This window comes from Solanum tuberosum, unplaced genomic scaffold (assembly GCF_000226075.1).
Source record: "Solanum tuberosum cultivar DM 1-3 516 R44 unplaced genomic scaffold, SolTub_3.0 scf00410, whole genome shotgun sequence".
In the NCBI taxonomy this organism is placed as follows: Eukaryota; Viridiplantae; Streptophyta; class Magnoliopsida; order Solanales; family Solanaceae; genus Solanum; species Solanum tuberosum.
Window position 1 is genome coordinate 363370 of NW_006239326.1, and position 18267 is coordinate 381636.

The following is an 18267-nucleotide window of genomic DNA, read 5'->3' on the forward strand; positions in this document are numbered from 1 at the left end:
GAGATGGTTTGGACATGTGAAGAGACGGAGTGCAGACGCCCCAGTGAGGAGGTGCGAGGTAATGGTGGTAGAGGGTACGCGGAGGGGTAGAGGTAGACCCAAGAAGTATTGGGAAGAGGTGATTAGACAAGACTTGGCTATGCTTCACATCACCGAGGACATGACTCTAGATAGGAAGGAGTGGAGGTCGCGTATTAAGGTTGAAGGTTAGTAGGGTTAGCGGGTTGTCTTCCCTTGCGAGGGTTTGGGTTGTTAGCGTTTGGAGCAGTCCCAGCCTTTTGCTGTTTACTGCGTTTCACTCCCTGTATCTTTCTTGTTATTGTCTCATTGGTTGATTATACGCTATCTTTTGTATTGGCTGTTATGTTGCATATATCTCTCCTGTCACTTAGATTTGATGTTCTTGAGCTGAGGGTCTCTTGGAAACAGCCTCTCTACCTCCACGAGGTAGTGGCAAGGTCTGCGTACTACTTACCCTCCCCAGACCCCACCTAGTGGGATTTCACTGGGTTGTTGTTGTTGTTGTTGTTGTTTGGTAAAGTTGAGTAACTTTCGTTACCGAAAAATAGTTCAGTAATTTTGGTACTATAAACTGAAAGTTGATTGACCATCCATGAGATTGACCCTTAATTAAGAAGTCTGAAGGAGACCTAGAAGTAAAAGAATTTAGTATTCGATTCCTTTACTTCATATTTCCTCTTAGTAACTTCTAGGATATAGTTTAGATTGACATTGAAAAACTTTATGGGTTTGACCTGAGGCAAATAAAAGCCTATCATAAGTGGAAGAATCCTCCAAGTTTTGAGCCATGCACCATTGGCCCTTGAAGATTTCTCGGTTATCAAACAAAAATTGATTTCCTCATAAGCTCTAAACACAAAGCTATGGAGAGGTTTGTGTAAATTTTTTCTTAACTCTGGAACCGTAGTGTATAAAGAGGAGATTAAAGCTCAGAAAGCATATAAATAGAGAGGTCGAGATAATCTTTACCAAATAAGGAACTGTTGTATAAGTTTCAGTTTTGTGAAAATATTTCTTTTCCCAATTTCGCAGACTTCCATTTACCATGTTGGTTTTACAAAGAAGTGTGAAGATGGTGTGCAGCCTTCCTGAAGTTATAGGAGTCTCATGTGCATTCATGCTGGTCATGCTTTCATGGCTAGTTCTTTGGTCTTTTGGAGTAGCTGGTGTTGTAGCACTTAGTATCGGTGATGGTGGTCGCTGGTGGCTTCTTGTGGTGAGCTGGCAAGTTTTTGCTCTTTATTTAATCTGGTTTTAGGGTTTAGTTTCTATCAAGTATATATTGGTTATTTTGCCAAGCACATGAGCTGTCAATCGCATGTGTTTTGTACAGGTATTCTGTGTGAGTTTGTTTTGGACTGGTGCAGTTCTGTGTAACATTATTCATGTAATAGTGTCGGGCATGGTGTTTCTCGTTCTCATTCATGGTGATCGGCAAGCAACCTCAATGCCTCCCAAACCATTGAAGAAATCCTTACGCTATGCTGTTACAACCTCATTTGGAAGCATCTGCTATGGATCACTTTTTACAGCCGCCATCCGGACATTACGGTGGAAGGTTGGTCAGCCTGTTCTTGTCTAATTGTCCATTATATTAACTTCTCACATGAAGAGTAAGATTTTCTCTTACATATTGCTTGACTGCATGTATGAACAGTTTTGACTGATTAGTGGTTTCGTGTAATGCAGATTAGAGGAGTCAGATCAAAGATTGGCAAGAATGAGTGTTTGCTTTGCTGTGTCGATTTCCTCTTTCATTTGGTTGAGACCTTAGTCCGTTTCTTCAATAAGTATGCTTATGTCCAGGTAGGTTGTTAATAGTTTTAGTGCCATATTTTTGTCTATTCTTGAAGTCGTGGTTGATTTTTCAATATATCTGTAAAATATGTCCCTTCTCTTCATGTGAAGGTTTTACTTCACCCTCCAACTTCTGACCACCATTCAGGGATATCTCTTGTCCAGATAACTAAACTCCAGATTCACGTAATCCCTGTTCCTCCTTGATTGTCCATCTATGCTTCCAGCTTTGGTACCCTCCATGCATAGTCACTACTTACTAAAACATGTAGCAGTTCCTTATCTACAACTAAGCAAGTTGCAGTTCAGCACCTTGCCACCTCCCAGAAAGTAGTTTTCGGTAATTCCTTATAACATTTAAAATGAAGAAGATAACGACAATCGAGTTAACGATATACTTTAACAGACTTGGATTCACTTTTTCCAGTTGCTGAGCCATGTTTTTCAATGGGCTTCAATATAGAAAGAAGCTAAGGAATTCAATCTCTACTATTATTACTATATTTACTTAAGAAAATAATTTTGACCTTGTACACATAACATAATTTTCCAGCGAAGGGGATTCAAATGAACCCCCTTAACTCCGCCCCTGCTTATTCTCCTTTATATCTTACCTAGTGATACTTTCCTTTCACTCATATTGAAAGAGACTGAGTGGAAATCCTCTCTTAATCATAGAGATCAATAGTCTCCGATTGGGTAGAGAGTAGCTGCTGCTTTGATATTGATGTCTCCAGTGAGCTTGACTTTGTTTTTTTCTGTACTATTCATTGTAACATCATTCATGTGAGTTATCTCCAAAGGGATGACTGGGTGGCTGAGGCACAGGGGTAATGAACCTGCAGATCCAATGTTCACTTCCTAGCTACAACACTCATCATAAGCCTATCTGCTCTAATCCTTGAGGATCAGGGCCAACACCTGTACCTGTGGATTATAGCAGGCTGCCCCGTATTAGTTGAGATGTGCGCAAATTTGCTTTGATACTGCCTTAATAAAACAACATTCATTAAGTTATAGTATTTGGTTGTTCTAGGATTTGTGAAATAGACAACATATTTGCCAAATGTGTGCCAACTCTTCATTAATCTTCTTTTCAGTGCAATGCACTTACATGTGTTCAATTTAACACATGACAAGTTAGTGATGAAATTTTGAGTATGTGCTATATTCTGGCAATTAGGTGTGTAAGTATTGCATGCATGGATAGTAATTAATCACTGGAGTAGCTAGAGAGTGACACGGTTTAGAAGTTACATCTCAAGTCTTTGTCTCGCTTAGGGGTGAGACAAGGATTTTAAGGAAAGATGTGATGTAAAGTGGTACATCCCTAATCAGTTATTTCTTTATGAGTAGTAATTCATGTTGGCTTTGGTCCATTGCTGCCCATAACAGATAAGAAATTATGCATTGTAGTGAATTTTTTTAAAAATTCACCAAAAGCAGATGTCATTTTGTTAGTGAATTTGATGTCATTCAAACATACTCCTTGCAGATTGCAGTTTATGGTAAAAACTTTAATCACTCTGCACGAGATGCGTGGGAGTTGTTCCAATCAACTGGAGTTGAAGCACTTATTGCCTATGATTGCTCAGGTGCTGTTATATTTATGGGAACTGTTGTGAGTGGGCTGGTAGCCGGAACTTGTGCAGGAATTTGGACAAGGATCAAGCATCCTGACAGAGTGATGATGGTCGGTTCCACTTCCATGTTGATGGGAATGATCTTGGTAAGTCATAGTCAGCAGCCTTACCTCTCGTATTACTTTTAGTGCTTCGCTGTGAGTGCCTTAGAAAGTTTAGTGTTTAAATGGTCCTCAAGTTCTGTAATGATCTGATGTTAAATAAAGATAAATGGAAGATCAAAGAAATAAGAATGGTGCTTAACTTTTATTTCCAAATGATAACCTTCATCAGCCTTCCGCGTTTACTCCTACAAATCTACCACGTTCTTCCTTACAGGCTTATCGCTCACTTGCGTTCCCTGTGATGTGTTGCCAAAGTCGGAGTTCAATCTGAATATGCTTGAGCACCAATGAAATTTAACTTACTTTTACTGAGGTTTTAACACAGTAATAGGTGATACAGAGATGTTGCAGCTAAGGTCACACTTCTATGAACCAAATATTAATCTAGTGAAATACACATCAAATTTTATTTCGATACACAGTTAGGAACTGTTAAAGAGTCCCACATCGGATGAAAAATGATGGATGGTCTCCTTATATGGATTTGGGCAATCCTCCCGTCAAGAGCTAGCTTTTGGGGTAGAGTTAGGCCTTAAGATCCATTTCTTTACAGAAACTTTGGCTGAACCTTGTGATATGTGATCAATGAATGATCTATATCATAAAACGCAATCTATTCTTTCCTGATTATTAAAGTTCTTGTTGTGGGATGTAGTACTCGACAAGATAAACAATGATTATTAGTTGCCTTTTAGATCACCACTACACATCTTGGCTCTTAATCTTCCCTATTATTTATGTCACTATGATATTGGTTTTCAGGTCGGGCTGGCTACAGTTGTGGTGGAAAGCGCGGTTACATCCATATATATCTGTTACGCCGAAGATCCTGTGTTAATACAGAGATGGGATGCGGAGTTTTTCAACAAGATGTCGGAGATGCTGCACCAGCGATTACAACACAGAAGTTCACGGGCAACTCAAGTATTCACCAGCAGATTCGACAGCCAAACGCCAGAAAATGCCGTCTGAATTTCCACCACTTTTAGAACATTCATGTCTTAGCTCCTTGTCTTCATGTATTAGTATTTGATTTTGTCAATAGGTCTGTAGATAGAACTGGTCTATTTCCCATCTCAAAGGGAAGGGAAATAGAGTACTTTTGAAGTTTGTCCTCTATCTTGAGAGAGAGAGAGAACACTTCACATCCCATTTGGGAAATTGTATTTGTGTTTATAACTAATGTATCGTTTGTATCTTTTTAAGATTAAGATGTTTGAACGTGAATACACGAGATTATTTAATATGGTGTAATAGAAATTATTTGTTTGATGAAGCACAATCTTAAAGCTAACAATGGTGGTAGTCAATGATTCTCACCATGAGATAATAGGGAAGGTCGATTTGACTCGAATCAGGTGAATGTCGGGAGACAAAGTTAAAACACAATATTCTTTTACCCTATACTTTGAGATTCTCCTCCATACTTATCAACAAGCTTGCTCCTTAATTGGCAATTTGGTTTGGCAATTATACATCAATTAATATGAATATTGTGGTAAACAGTAGCAAAGTCAGAAATTTCGTTAAAGGATGTTTAACTATCCATCCCGAGTTATATCTAGCTATACCACTGGTGGTAAAATATGCATATTAATTATTGTGTTTTATTTGACATGCAAATTCTAAAATGGACAAGTAAAAATGAACGGAAGCGGGATATGATATTAGTGTTTGTATCAATCAATGACACAAGACCAATCCATAGCCACAAACATCAACAATTTTGTCATGTAGTTATAAACAAATCCTCAAAATGTCTTCTATATTAATTAAGCCTTTATATAACTGTCAGAACATCAGCAATAATGACATTAAAATTGTTGGATTTATCGTTTTTTGTAAAGAAATATATATTTTTGTGGGGACTAAATTAGTTAAAAATTGAATCCTCTTAATTTTCTCAACCAAAAATATGCTTTAAATTAAATAAATAAATTGTTATTCGAATCTGTGAACTTGCTTGGATCTTCCCATCAAATATGGACCACATTGGAATTCAACCTAGGAATTATGAAAATGTAAGTTTGGATAAGGACACATTCATTAACAATATTACATTAGTTTTTTAATTTATTTATAGAACCATCAAAATTCGAGTCAGCTAGTCTGACTAATTTAAGTTTGACATCGCGTATGACTCAGTAAAAGAGAAGCATTCTTCTTAGAATTTCTTGATTTTCGATGTTTGAAAGCTCTTTCAATTTGTTATGTATTTGGAAAAGTATGCATCTTTAATGTTGGGTATTCTTCTATAGTGTGACCTTACGGTTTATGTGCGTTCAGTGGCCTACGCACCAAGACAAGCAATGTAAATTTTGATTCAATTAAAATATTCAATTTCATTATTGAGATGCTCAGTTGACTCCTTAACCCTAATAAAAAAATGACTCATGCCCAATGTAATTTCATAGGTATATAATATCTGAGAACATATTTTATCCTTTTATCTCGTAAGAGTAGAGAAACAATTTTCAAAAAAACTCCTTTCAAATAACACATTCCAATTAAGTCAACTAACAATATAATATACACTCTTATCATTTTCTTTAACTATTTGAGGAAAAAACAAAAGCATTTTATTAACATTTTTCTCAATAAAATAAAAGAAATAGTATTGCTATTATGAAGAAAACTGGAGAGGTCATGTGATAGATAGATAGAGAAATAAAGACATGATAAAGCCAAAGTAGAGAAAAGATTCACAATCCAGAAAAAGGCATTATGTCAGTAAAGAAGGGCCTCTACTTATTATCCAATTTATTACACATCCTATCTTATACTTAATTCTCCAACCCCCACACTTCCAAGGAATAATGAACATGTTTCGTGTTCGAGATCTAAAAATAAAGAAATTAAACTCTCGATAGATTGTGAGTATCGTGTCTTAGATCATAAGTTTGAGATATGCGTAAAGTGAACTATGTCGAGATTTGCGTAAAGAAAGATATATAAAGGACTTTTATGAGTTTTAAATTTTAAATTCAAGACGAGCACGACCGTCCCTAACTTAAAAATATAACTAAAAAGGAAAAGAAATTCCATCACCTTCAAATTCCCCACCTCCAAAAGCTTTTCACTCACATCACCATCACATCATCTTTTGTGCCCTAAATATTCTGATAATATTATTTAATCACTTCTCCTTATATTATAAAAATAAATTATAAACTTTTCAACTCACTATTTAATAATACTAACACAAACACAACTTTCCAAGGACCTAGTGGTACTAGTAATCTAACAAATTTCAATTATATGAATGAATATTTAAGTAACTGCATTAAAAAGTACTACTCCATTTAGTTTGAATAATACAATATATTGCACTACTCATGTGTAGTCTCGAATAACTAATATTATAATAGAATTTCAATTTACGAGTTCTAAATTTTATAATGACAATTTTAAGTGATGATAATTTAAAAATAAATAAATAAATAAATACACTATTTAAGTAAAATCTATTGAGTTTAGCCGAATTTATGTGAAGGCAACTAGCTTCGATCTGCTCCTAATTATAAAATAATTTTTTTAAGGGGTGAAAAATGAGGATGAAACACGAAAAATAACTTATATACGATATATATATATATATATATATATATATATATATATATATATATATATATATATATATATATATATATATATATATATATATATATATATATATATATATATATATATATATATATATATATATATATATATATATATATATATATATATATATATATATATATATATATATATATATATATATATATATATATATATATATATATATATATATATATATATATATATATATATATATATATAGTCGATTAACATAATTTTTTAATAATTTATCATTATTTTATTGTTAATAGGATTAAAACAAATTTTATTATTTAGTGAAAGATGTAATAGTCCATCTCTAATTTTTAATATTTTGTAGTAAATTTGTTATTAAGGGATTGGAAATATGAGGATCATGCACACTTTGATAACATGTCCTTATACCCATGTTTTTTTTAAAAATTGTGAAATGATTCATTTAGATAAGTTGGTAAATATATTATTAATTAATATAACCATTTGAAATGTGTATAATTTAGTATAAACATTGACGTAGATAAATTTTTAACCTAATAAAAGGTCATGAATTAACTTTGTAGCTCTTTATTACTTTATTTTTCTTATAAAAATAATTATATTCATCCATTTTTTTCTAATAGGGAAATATAGAAAGTAAGAATAATCTGATACACATTTGTTTTTTATCAGAAAATGACAATCACTTTTATTTTTATTTTTTTTACCATATAGTAGGAAAAAAACCATACTTTTTGTTTGTTAGTAAAAACAGAAAGTGAATTTTCCAGTTTTACTTTCTCAACGTGCAATATTGTCATAATATCTATTATTGGTAATTTTACGGACTTACACTTGCAGTTTTACTCACAGTAAAAAACCATTATAACACGTAAGAAACAATTTTCAAGAAAAGCCTGCAAATATATATATTTACACAGTCTGTGCAAAACACTGTAAACATAAGAAACCTTTTTCTACACACAATAATTAATAATAATACTCCATACTTAATAATCATAATGAAATACTCACAGACAGAACAAAAGCATCTGTACTGAACAACGTTCTGTAGTTTTATTTTATTTTTATTATTTGTATTAAAGTTCGATTAAATTTGAGTTATGGTGAGAAGTGTTATACTAGAGGTGTGTGTGCTATGAACAAATATATTTGTCATTTTCTCGGAAAATAAGCAAGGGACTGTTTGTCAGTTGGTTAAAGTTATGTTAATATTAATAATATATGGATGAGTTATGAGTTACGAGAAAATTTATGTAATTTTATATATGTATTGGTTATGAAAGATTTAGTTATACATGTATTAGTCATATAAATTTTTAAATTTCAAATCAAATAATGTATTAACTTTATATACGAATAACTTACTTCCTGGCCAACTACCATATTACTTAGGAGAATTTAATATATGAATAACTCACCTCCAAATCAGTTATCAAACGTCTCTTACGTTTATCATGTTAATATAATTCTAAAAGCATTTGTATATACACAAATAAGGGAAATACGAGTAGTGGTGATTAGGAATTTGCGGAGGTGGGAATGAGAGTAATTGAGTGTAGGGTGAAGATGAGGCATATTGAAGGTGGAAAGAATATGATCAATCTAGAATGTCATTAATTTGTATGTTGTTTTTACTATTATTTTTCTGAAAAAGAAAATTTCAAGAATTTTGATCGATCGAAATGGACACACCCTAGAGGTAAATGCTGCTACTATTTAATAAAGATGATTTTGTATTCAGTATAATTTAAACTCAAACTTTGAATTAAGGATGAAACAATACTTATTATTTAAATCACGATCCTTTGATACTTGCCTTTTTCCTCCAAAATAAGTACCAGTCTAATTAATCAAATGTATTTTATTATTCCAAATAAATGTCATTTAAAAAAATTTAAGATAAAAATTCATACATTTTTCAATCTTAACCTTTCTACTCCTTCTAAATAAATTATATCCAATTTTTAAGAGTCATTTATTATATAAAAATAATTTAGTAAACTATATATTATACTATTTTTTTTTCTTAATAAACGGCAAGAGTATAAAAGAAATGCTACTAAAACTAGGACAAGTACTTGTGCTACAGGCTATAGCCCTGATGGTATTTCTTTTGCCTTGGGAAGTGCACCATTATATTAAATATTTCACTTTTATTTCAACATAAAATCTATAACACTGTTTTCTCATCCAAATTAAGATCAGAGAATCTTATGTTATACTCATAATTAATGAATACGGACTATAGTTATATCATGATATAAATTTTCAATCATTATATAAAATTGAATTTTCAAGTTTTTTCTTTTTGTTTTTCATCTTGTATTTGTATTCATATTGAAATTCGATTAAATCTAAATTTGTTCAGAAATTTTTTACATTAAAAATAAATCGCACCCTATCATAAGCGAACAATTTTAATATGATTGCACATTAATTCATATTTTAAATTTTTTGCATGTGTTTACATTTGATCATAACATAAATAAATTAACCACTAATTGAAATATATCACTTTCTTTCCTTATATAGATTAGTCATAATAAGCCCGCCGTGAAACTTCAGACATATTCAATATATATAATTAAAACAAACAGTACATAATGTTAGTGTCTAAATAAAATTTTGTTGATAAACTTAAAGGTCTGTTTGTTAAGTAATTCTTAATTCTTCGAGAGAAGTATTAAAAATATTTTAAAACTTGGCCTAAATTATTAGTTTGATCTCCAAACTATTAATCATTTTAAAAATACTATTATAGTACTTGACTAACTAAATTTAGATATACCACCGATTTGTCACATGACATAACAAATTACTTCAAACTCTCGTAAGAACATATGACTCTAAATAAAAATATTGAAAACACTCATAAACTTAACGAGAATTTTGAGGAGTATTTCATTCATGCTGCAAGATTGGAGTTAAGTTCAGTTAATCAAATAAAAATACTTATGTTTTAAAATTATCAATAATTCAAAGATAAAACTAATAATTCCCATCTAATTTTTTCACTAATACCATAGCAATTTTAGCATGTGGATTCTATCCATTAACCTATTATATGACTAAAATATACTAATTGGCTTATTTGTACTACTACTACTAAAAAATATTGGAATCTGTAAAGGTGTTTTTAGAAAAAAGATTTTATTGGGACTCTAAAATGCCCAAATTGACAGAGGGGGGTCAAATTTACAATAATGAAAAAAGCTGAGAGGCTATATCTGAAACTCAGACGTTTATATTAAATTATACTAGTACTACTACTACTACTACTATACTTTAATTTAATATAAAAACTGTACTCATACGCAATCTCTTTCTTGAAAAATTTAGCTTCAAGAAAAATACAGACAATTTTTTGGGAAAGAAGATTTTTTTTTTAAAGGTGTTTGAAGTTAGTGGAGAAGGAAAAAAAAATGCAAGCTTTCAAAGCAGCAGCTGTTACTCTTAATAATAATAACAGTAATAGTAATAGTAACTCTAATATGTATTGCCACTCAAGTTATTATCTCAGGTATCATATATATATATATTTCTCTTGTTTTTTTCAATTTGATTTGTGCATGTTTATGTGGGGTTTGTGTTTTCTTGGTTTTTAAGTTCTAGTATGAGTGAAGGGGTTAAAAAGATTCAAATTTTATTGTACTGAGCTTGATTTTTGCATGTTTATGGAGTTTAAGTTCTTGTTTTAGTAAAGGGGTTAAAAAGATTCAATTTTTACATGTCTTTTTCAGCTTGATTATGTGGGGTTTTAAGTTTTATTGGATTTTAAGTTCTTGTATGAGTGAAGAGGCATAAAAAAGATTCAATTTTTATTGTTTTGAGCTTTATTTGTGCATGTTTATGGAGTTTAAGTTGTGTTAGTAAAGGGGTTAGAAAGATTCAATTTTTATATGTTTTTTTTTCAGCTTGATTTGTGCATGTTTTTGTGGGGTTCATGTTTTTCTTGGTTTTTAAGTTCTTGTATGATGAGTAAATACAATTTTTATTGTTTTGAGCTTTACCATGTTTATGGAGTTTAAGTTCTTGTGTTTTAAGTTTTACATGTTTTCAACTAGGGGCGGGTCCATGTAGGACCGAGGGGTTCATTCGAATCCTTTTTTAGCCATGGTTCATTCGGCTTCTTCACGTGTTTACTTCTTCATATTTTGAATCCCTTGATGACAATCCTATTTATAGCTTGATTTATGCATGTGTATGAGGTTTTCTTGGTTTTTAAGGTTCTTATGTGTTAAAAAGGATTAAAGATTCAATTTTTTTTGTGTTGTTATATAGAGGAGATGAAGGTAGTAGACTTGCAGCCCGCTTTGCTGATATTGGAGAACTTGAACAGTCTACAGGATTCACTCAACAAGATGCTGTTGATTTAAGTAGAAGTATACATTTTTTATCTTTTATGATCTCCCCACCAAACAATATCTCAATTGTTTTTGTTATCTTTGATTGTGACCTTAAAAAGATAAATGTTTTGTTGTTTTTTTTGGTTTCTTGATAGCTTCTGTATATGGTGAAATGAGGCCAAACAATATTGGTGTTGTTTCTTGTAACAACAATAACTTACACTTTGGTGAACTTAATACGGTAAGAGAAAAAATGATCAATCTTTGCAGTTTGTAGAATATGGTTGTGTTTTTGTGTTTTTGTATTTATGAGGTGAAGTGTTTGAAAATGGGAATTGCAGAGTATTGGTTCATCAGAGACAGGGGTGGAGACAGGAAAGTTTATGTTGCAAAAGGCACAAACAGGAATGGTGGGGGGTGGGGGTGTTGTAGGTGGTGGTGGTGGTGGTATGGCATTGGGAAATGTGCAGCATTTTGAGAATTGGGGTGATTCTGGTATTGCAGACCATAGCCAGCAGACTGACACTTCAACAGATGTTGATACTGATGAAAGGAACCATCAGGTTTTGGCTTTTCTCTACCCCCTACCCCAAATGGAAACTGCATTTTTTTGACATTTAGCAATAGTTCATCCTTGTCTTTTTCTCCTTAAGGGGAGGGATAGTGCGATATGGACAGCGGGAATCTTAGTTGCTCTATTGGTTGACTATTTGAACTTTCACTTTGTTGATGATGGTTTGATCCCCTTGCCCCTATTTTTTTTTTAACAATGTGGTATAGACGGTGGAGGTCCATGTAGTTGACCCCAATGAAATTTGCAATTTTTGGCATTAAGCAATAGTGTATCCTTGTTTTTTTCTTCTTTTTTCCCTTAAAGGGAGGGATAATGCGAAGTAGACAGTGAAGATTCATGTAGTCGACCCCAACGAAAGTTGCAATTTTTGACATTTAGCAGTAGTCCATCCTTGTCTTTTTTTCCCCTTAATAGGAGGGATAGTCGAACACAATGAAAGGTGCAATTTTTGGCATTAAGCAATAGTCCATCCTTGTCTTTTTTCCACTTATAAGGAGGGATAATGCGATTGTGACTCACCAGCCCAAGATATTCAGATAACAAAGTTCTTCCTCCGTCCTAATATATGCAGCAGTGTTTGGATTTCTAGAATCAATAATAGAAACTTGAAACTCCAGTATAATATTTTAATCTCAAGATATACTGGAGTTTCAAGTTTCTATTATTGATTTCACACTTTTTTGGGTAATGCAGATGTGTTAATTTCACTTATCTGCGGTTGAACTAACTCAGCTTGGTAGGGTAGCATTAGTATCTTATGTCGCTCCAAAATCTTGTGTTAATGAATTCAATATAATATTGACTATTTTGACAAGCCTCTGTAAACAATATCTTTGGAATTTAATGGATTGTTGGGTTGGTAAGTGACTTTAAGAAATATTCTGTAAATGAACCTGTTGTTTTTTGCCCTTGAATTTGTTTGATCGAATTAAGTGTATCGTATTTGCCCCTAGAGGGAATGATTTGATATATTTTATAGCTATACCACCAACCCTCTATTATGAACTGTTTGCATTTATTTGATTTTGTGTCGTAGGGCCAAGGGGTTCAGCATGGTACATTAATAGCTGTGGACTCCATGGACCTGTCCAAAGTAAAGCTTGGAGACCAGAAGGTGGTTGTACTGGTTTACTCTTATCTCTTTATTCCAATGGTTAATCTATTGCATCGGTTGTTACATATTATTACTGTATTTACTTAGCTTACTTGCAGACACTTCGCAGGCTGGCTCAGAATCGAGAAGCTGCTAGGAAAAGCCGATTAAGGAAAAAAGTAATATATTCACCTTTTGCAATATTTTAAATGAGATTGATTTGGCACATTCCCATTACTGATACTTTTCGTCCTTCTCATTATTATGTACAGTCTAAGTTCTGTAATTGTATTTTGAGTTTAGCTCACTTTAGTTAGCAACTGTGGTGTCATATAGCTTCCGTCAGAAAATGTATACATCTGTATATGTGTGCATTTGCATTTAGAATCATATAGATGCATACACTTGCAACAAACAAATAAGGTGTTTGCTCACAAATTACACAAGTCTTCATGACGTCCAGATATAGTTGAACACTATAGGTAGGAAAAACAGATGCAATTTGTGTAATAGTTCCACTGTTAGCAATTATGAATAGCAGGATATTCTTGCTTCGCATGATTTTATATCTTGCAGGGGAGTGGGGGGTGGGCCGGTGGGGTGTATTTTCTATTTATGCAAAATTAGCAAGATATTATCACACGTCAGGTGGTTGGCTGACAGCATTATATTGTTAAACATATGTTAAGCTTATAGCTTAATGTTTAGGCTGTCTGCGATGTTGATCATTGCTGATCAGTATATTATACGTCTACTTATATATGCTTGATGTTTAAATGATTATTAGGTTTTTGTTTTGCACAGGCATATGTTCAACAGCTGGAGAATAGTAGGCTCAAACTGTCACAGTTAGAGCAAGAGCTAAAACGAGCCCGCCAACAGGTATACCTCTTCCTCCACTACTTGCAAGTAGAGGGCTGTTTTATTGTGTCTGTGATCTTGAAAGAAACTAGTACAGTTTCAAATCGTATGAAACTTCTACGTAGTTAAATGAATTGCTTGGATGCAGGGCATATTTATTGCTAATGGATATGCAGGAGATCAGAGCATTTCTGCTGGTGGAAATGGTTAGAAAATTTCTGGCCTTGCTAGCATTCGTTACATGTCAAATTTTCACGAGAAGATTAATGTTTTACGTCTTGTTTTTCCTTCTTCCGATTGAAGAACTTATCATGAGTAATTTTGATCAATTTATGACCTGGCATGTGTTAGTCATGAATGGGGGGTAATTGTGATACTTCCACAGGGGCATTGGCATTCGACATGGATTATGCACGTTGGCTAGATGAACATCAACGACTAATCAGCGATCTCCGATCAGCTGTAAATTCTCACAGGGGCGATAATGAACTGCGCCATCTCGTTGATGGAGTAATGTCACATTATGACGAAAAATTCAAGTTAAAGAGTGTAGGTCTAAAAGCAGATGTTTTTCATATGCTGTCAGGCATGTGGAAGACTCCTGTAGAAAGGTGTTTCATGTGGTTAGGCGGATTTCGTTCTTCTGAGCTTCTCAAGGTAAACTAGGCTCTTCCGTTCAACTACCGTACTATGTTTAAAGTATCATTTCCTACAACAACATATCTAGTGTAGTCTTACACAGTGGGGTCAGAGGTAGAGAGGGTGTATTGTCAAGGAAAACAAATCAAAGCAATCCAGAAAAAGAAGTAATGGCAATTGCAATGGGCCATTAACTACATCAAAATAATATGATAATCGAAGTACCAAAATCAAAGGACTAGAAGCTATAGGAGTAACACTACGACTTAAGTGTCATTTCCTATTAGTGTTTTATTTTCGTATACTGATGTCCTGACATTGGAAATACAGATTCTTGGCAACCATCTTGAACCATTCACAGAGCAGCAACTCATAGGCATATGTAACTTGCAACAGTCTTCTCAGCAAGCCGAGGACGCCCTATCACAAGGTATGGAAGCCCTGCAACAATTACTCGTTGATACACTTTCATCTACGTCTCTCGGCCCTACTGGCTCAGGAAATGTAGCCGACTATATGGGGCAAATGGCAATTGCAATGGGCCAGCTTGCCACTCTTGAGAGCTTCCTTTATCAGGTAACTAACCGTCCTCTGTTCAAAGTTCTTTACAACACTAGTGCAACAAAATTCACATTTATGCTTTCTTTATTGCTAGGCTGATCTTCTGCGACAACGAACTTTGCAACAATTGCATCGAATCCTGACTACTCGTCAAGCTGCTCGAGCCCTCCTTGTCATAAGTGATTACATGTCAAGGCTTCGAGCACTCAGCTCGTTGTGGTTAGCACGTCCCAAAGACCAACTCTAGTACGACGTACTCATCCCTACAAGGTTCCTCCTTTTCGTAGTCATTTCCTACACCTTTGAAATTGTGAAGATAAGTCATTATATAGTAGTTCACAACTTTCAGAAGTCTTTCAATCGGAATCACACAATGACAACGTATAGTACTCGTGTACTATCTCGATCCACATTGCCTCGAGATATCTTGAGCACAATTAGTTATCTGTATACTATTATCTAGTCTTAGCTATTTTCTTGTACTAGGTATGTTAGTTACCTATTCGAAGATAGTCCTTGGTAAATCGTCGTTCGTTAGTTGTATGTACAAGTATCATCCTTCTGGCCGCTGGTTGCAATTGTTGTTTGTTAATGGAAAAAACTTCTCATATTTCTCTGCTCTTTTTTTTTCTCGTTTTTTCGGATAGTAAAGCTTCTAGTGATCACAACAACAATATATTCAGTGTAATTCTACCGTATATCTTTTGGAGATTTGCCTTTTAAATTCATAAATAAATTAAATAAATCTTTTACATAGCTAATACAGTACATCAAAACTTCAGTTTATTTTTTATGATTAGAACTAATTATAAGATGATTAACAGTTTCCTGTTGACACTGGCTTGTATATTTTTCCTCTTTCAGTATTTTTCCTTCCTGCAGACAGAAATAAGAAAAAAACAAGTATAAGCAATTGAAGTTATACAAGGAGAAAATTGTTTAAATGAGACTAATATCCTGTTTTATCGAGTTTCTGGGAAAGTCAAAAAGATTTATTTATTTTTTCTTGAAAAAAGTATTTGAGGTGTTCGATCAAACTTTCAAGAGAAAATTAAATATTTTGTAGTCGTAAAAGGTAATGCTCATCAACTTTCTAAATAAACATATTTTGAAAGTTTATTCATACATTCGTTTGGTAGAGTGTAATAGTAAAAATAATTCATATATAAGAGAAAAGGGAACATACTTGATTTATTTCTTCTTCTTGATTTAACAATATGTGGAATAAAAACTCCTGTTCCATTTAGCACTTCATCTCTATTTCCTTTATTCCATAAATCCAATAACCATTTTGGAACTTTATTATAATCCTCTTTATCTCCATACCAATAAAATTGAATTCCTTTAGGTTGTTGCAACACTAAAGATTTCATTTCTACTCTTTTTGAATTCTTGATTTGATCATTTGATTGTTGAACATAATCTTCTTCATCTTCTGTTGTTAATATTAAAATTTGTCTTCTTAACTCATCGTAAAAATCGTCACCTTCGAATTCGTCTCGAAAAGTCCCCATGTTTCTCTTGAATATTTCCATTGATGAATCCTTGAAAAAATAAGTTTTTGTTTTTTTTTTGTATATTTTTTGAGTTTTTGGCTTTGTATTTATAGTGTTTTATGTGAGGAGAAAGGGTTTATGTGTTTGTGGTCAAAGTTAATAGTGATAAGAATTTGGTCTTACAACACGTCTACAAGTGGAAATAAATCTAAAGAATATGTCCTATTTTTTGTATGTTAGTCAATGCTTGTATATTAACCTTATATTATTTTATATTAAAGGAAAAATGTTAAGATTTGTCTTTTTCTATTCTACGAAAAAGTTTTAATTTTATGGTTAGTTATAAGTTTGATTCATTTATGTCTTTGCTTTTAGTAAGTTGTGAAATTAGTTAGAATTTGAAGGTTATGAGTTCGATATTTTAGTTATTTCTGAGTTACTAGGTTTTAAATTAATATTTTATGCATATTATTTAAAAAAAATTAAAAGACAAAATTTCAACTATTTTGTCGTATTGTGAAGCTCCGCCCCTACTTGTCATTACAATTTTAGTTCGAAATCGCCCTTAATCACTAGGATGCTTGTTAAATTGATTTTTTTTAATCACTAGGACAAATTTGAACATTTTACCTATTATATATGAATTAATATACTATTATATAGATTAGCACAATAACATAGCTTCATAATAATTTTGGATTTTTTCTCTCTAGATAATATAGGTCCATTATTAACTAAGAGGATAGGGGAAACAAATTCAAAGAATATGTTCCATTTTGTATATTAGTCTATGCGTGTAAATTAAACACTAATTATTTTAATTAAAGATAACTTATTATAATGTTTACACTTTGAATTTTCTTCATCTATTTGCCTAATATAGTCGTATATTGTTTGAATTTAGGTCAATTAACATGTATAAGTGGGCCCTTTATTCTCAAGTAAATTATTGTATTAGTCCACAAAGTTAAGAAAATGATACTCTACTCAACCTAGAAGGATTTGTATTTTTTTGACTTTTCAAATATGGACTCTTCACCATTAATGTCTTCTACCTACTTGTGATACAACTAGTGTCCTTATTTGGCTGCCAAATGTATATGGAACCTACATTCCACTTTCATTTCATTTCCTTTTCTCTTCTATTTTTAACCCCTTTTTTCTACTTTTTCTTTTCCTCAACTGTTTCTTGAATTTTTTTCACTTGTTAACTCCAAACATAATTTATTTTTGTATGGTATTTATTTTTTGATTTTTGATTTTGCATTCAATATCTGCATTAAAATTCAACTATTTTAGATTTGTATTGTGTAGGGCTTTGTTCGAAGGGATTTACTCTCTATCAAGAATTTTTCGTATTCAAAGCTTAAACTCGAGACCTCTAGTTAAGCGAGAAACAACATCATCCCCTGCCCCATCATTTATTTAAGGAAAAATCAAATTGAATGTGTCGAAAAATTTAAATTTAATTTTTTGAATGAGTTTTAATGAATTGAAGAAAGTCGATGAGTTATAACTATATATATATA

General features: G+C 32.6%; 3 protein-coding genes across 3 annotated transcripts in view; 2 read left to right on the forward strand and 1 right to left on the reverse strand.

Moving 5' to 3' along the window:
* Positions 1 to 4841, forward strand: part of LOC102588853 (CTL-like protein DDB_G0274487) — an 8409-nt gene extending 3568 nt beyond the window's left edge. The window contains exons 3-7 of the mRNA XM_006362488.2: positions 1054 to 1237; positions 1355 to 1579; positions 1711 to 1827; positions 3314 to 3547; positions 4328 to 4841. Coding sequence (XP_006362550.1) covers positions 1054 to 1237; positions 1355 to 1579; positions 1711 to 1827; positions 3314 to 3547; positions 4328 to 4537 — 970 coding nt within the window. The 3' untranslated portion in view covers positions 4538 to 4841. The remainder of the gene's footprint in view (positions 1 to 1053; positions 1238 to 1354; positions 1580 to 1710; positions 1828 to 3313; positions 3548 to 4327) is intronic.
* A 5623-nt stretch (positions 4842 to 10464) lies between these two features.
* Positions 10465 to 16156, forward strand: LOC102589177 (transcription factor HBP-1b(c38)-like). Its single transcript, XM_006362489.2, has 11 exons — positions 10465 to 10688; positions 11450 to 11550; positions 11670 to 11755; positions 11856 to 12077; positions 13125 to 13202; positions 13301 to 13360; positions 13986 to 14063; positions 14191 to 14248; positions 14428 to 14699; positions 15012 to 15257; positions 15337 to 16156. The coding sequence occupies exons 1-11, from the start codon at positions 10591 to 10593 to the stop codon at positions 15487 to 15489; spliced, it is 1452 nt and encodes a 483-aa protein (XP_006362551.2). The 5' UTR covers positions 10465 to 10590; the 3' UTR covers positions 15490 to 16156.
* Positions 15938 to 16832, reverse strand: LOC102589504 (uncharacterized). The gene is made up of 2 exons (XM_006362490.2): positions 16429 to 16832; positions 15938 to 16118 (listed from the first exon to the last, which is right to left on the reverse strand). The coding sequence occupies exons 1-2, from the start codon at positions 16775 to 16777 to the stop codon at positions 16060 to 16062; spliced, it is 408 nt and encodes a 135-aa protein (XP_006362552.1). The 5' UTR covers positions 16778 to 16832; the 3' UTR covers positions 15938 to 16059.
* Between the last annotated feature and the right edge of the window lie 1435 nt (positions 16833 to 18267).

What these genes read in the sequence shown, in the direction of transcription:
- LOC102589177 (XM_006362489.2), top strand. Translation starts at nt 10,591, where the DNA reads ATGCAAGCTTTCAAAGCAGCAGCTGTTACTCTTAATAATAATAACAGT. An exon ending in CTGATGAAAGGAACCATCAG is followed by an intron (nt 12,078 to 13,124) that starts GTTTTGGCTTTT and finishes TTTGTGTCGTAG; the next exon opens with GGCCAAGGGGTTCAGCATGG. An exon ending in AAAGCCGATTAAGGAAAAAA is followed by an intron (nt 13,361 to 13,985) that starts GTAATATATTCA and finishes TGTTTTGCACAG; the next exon opens with GCATATGTTCAACAGCTGGA.
- LOC102589504 (XM_006362490.2), bottom strand. Translation starts at nt 16,777, where the DNA reads ATGGAAATATTCAAGAGAAACATGGGGACTTTTCGAGACGAATTCGAA. An exon ending in AAGAAGAAGAAATAAATCAA is followed by an intron (nt 16,119 to 16,428) that starts GTATGTTCCCTT and finishes TTCTGTCTGCAG; the next exon opens with GAAGGAAAAATACTGAAAGA.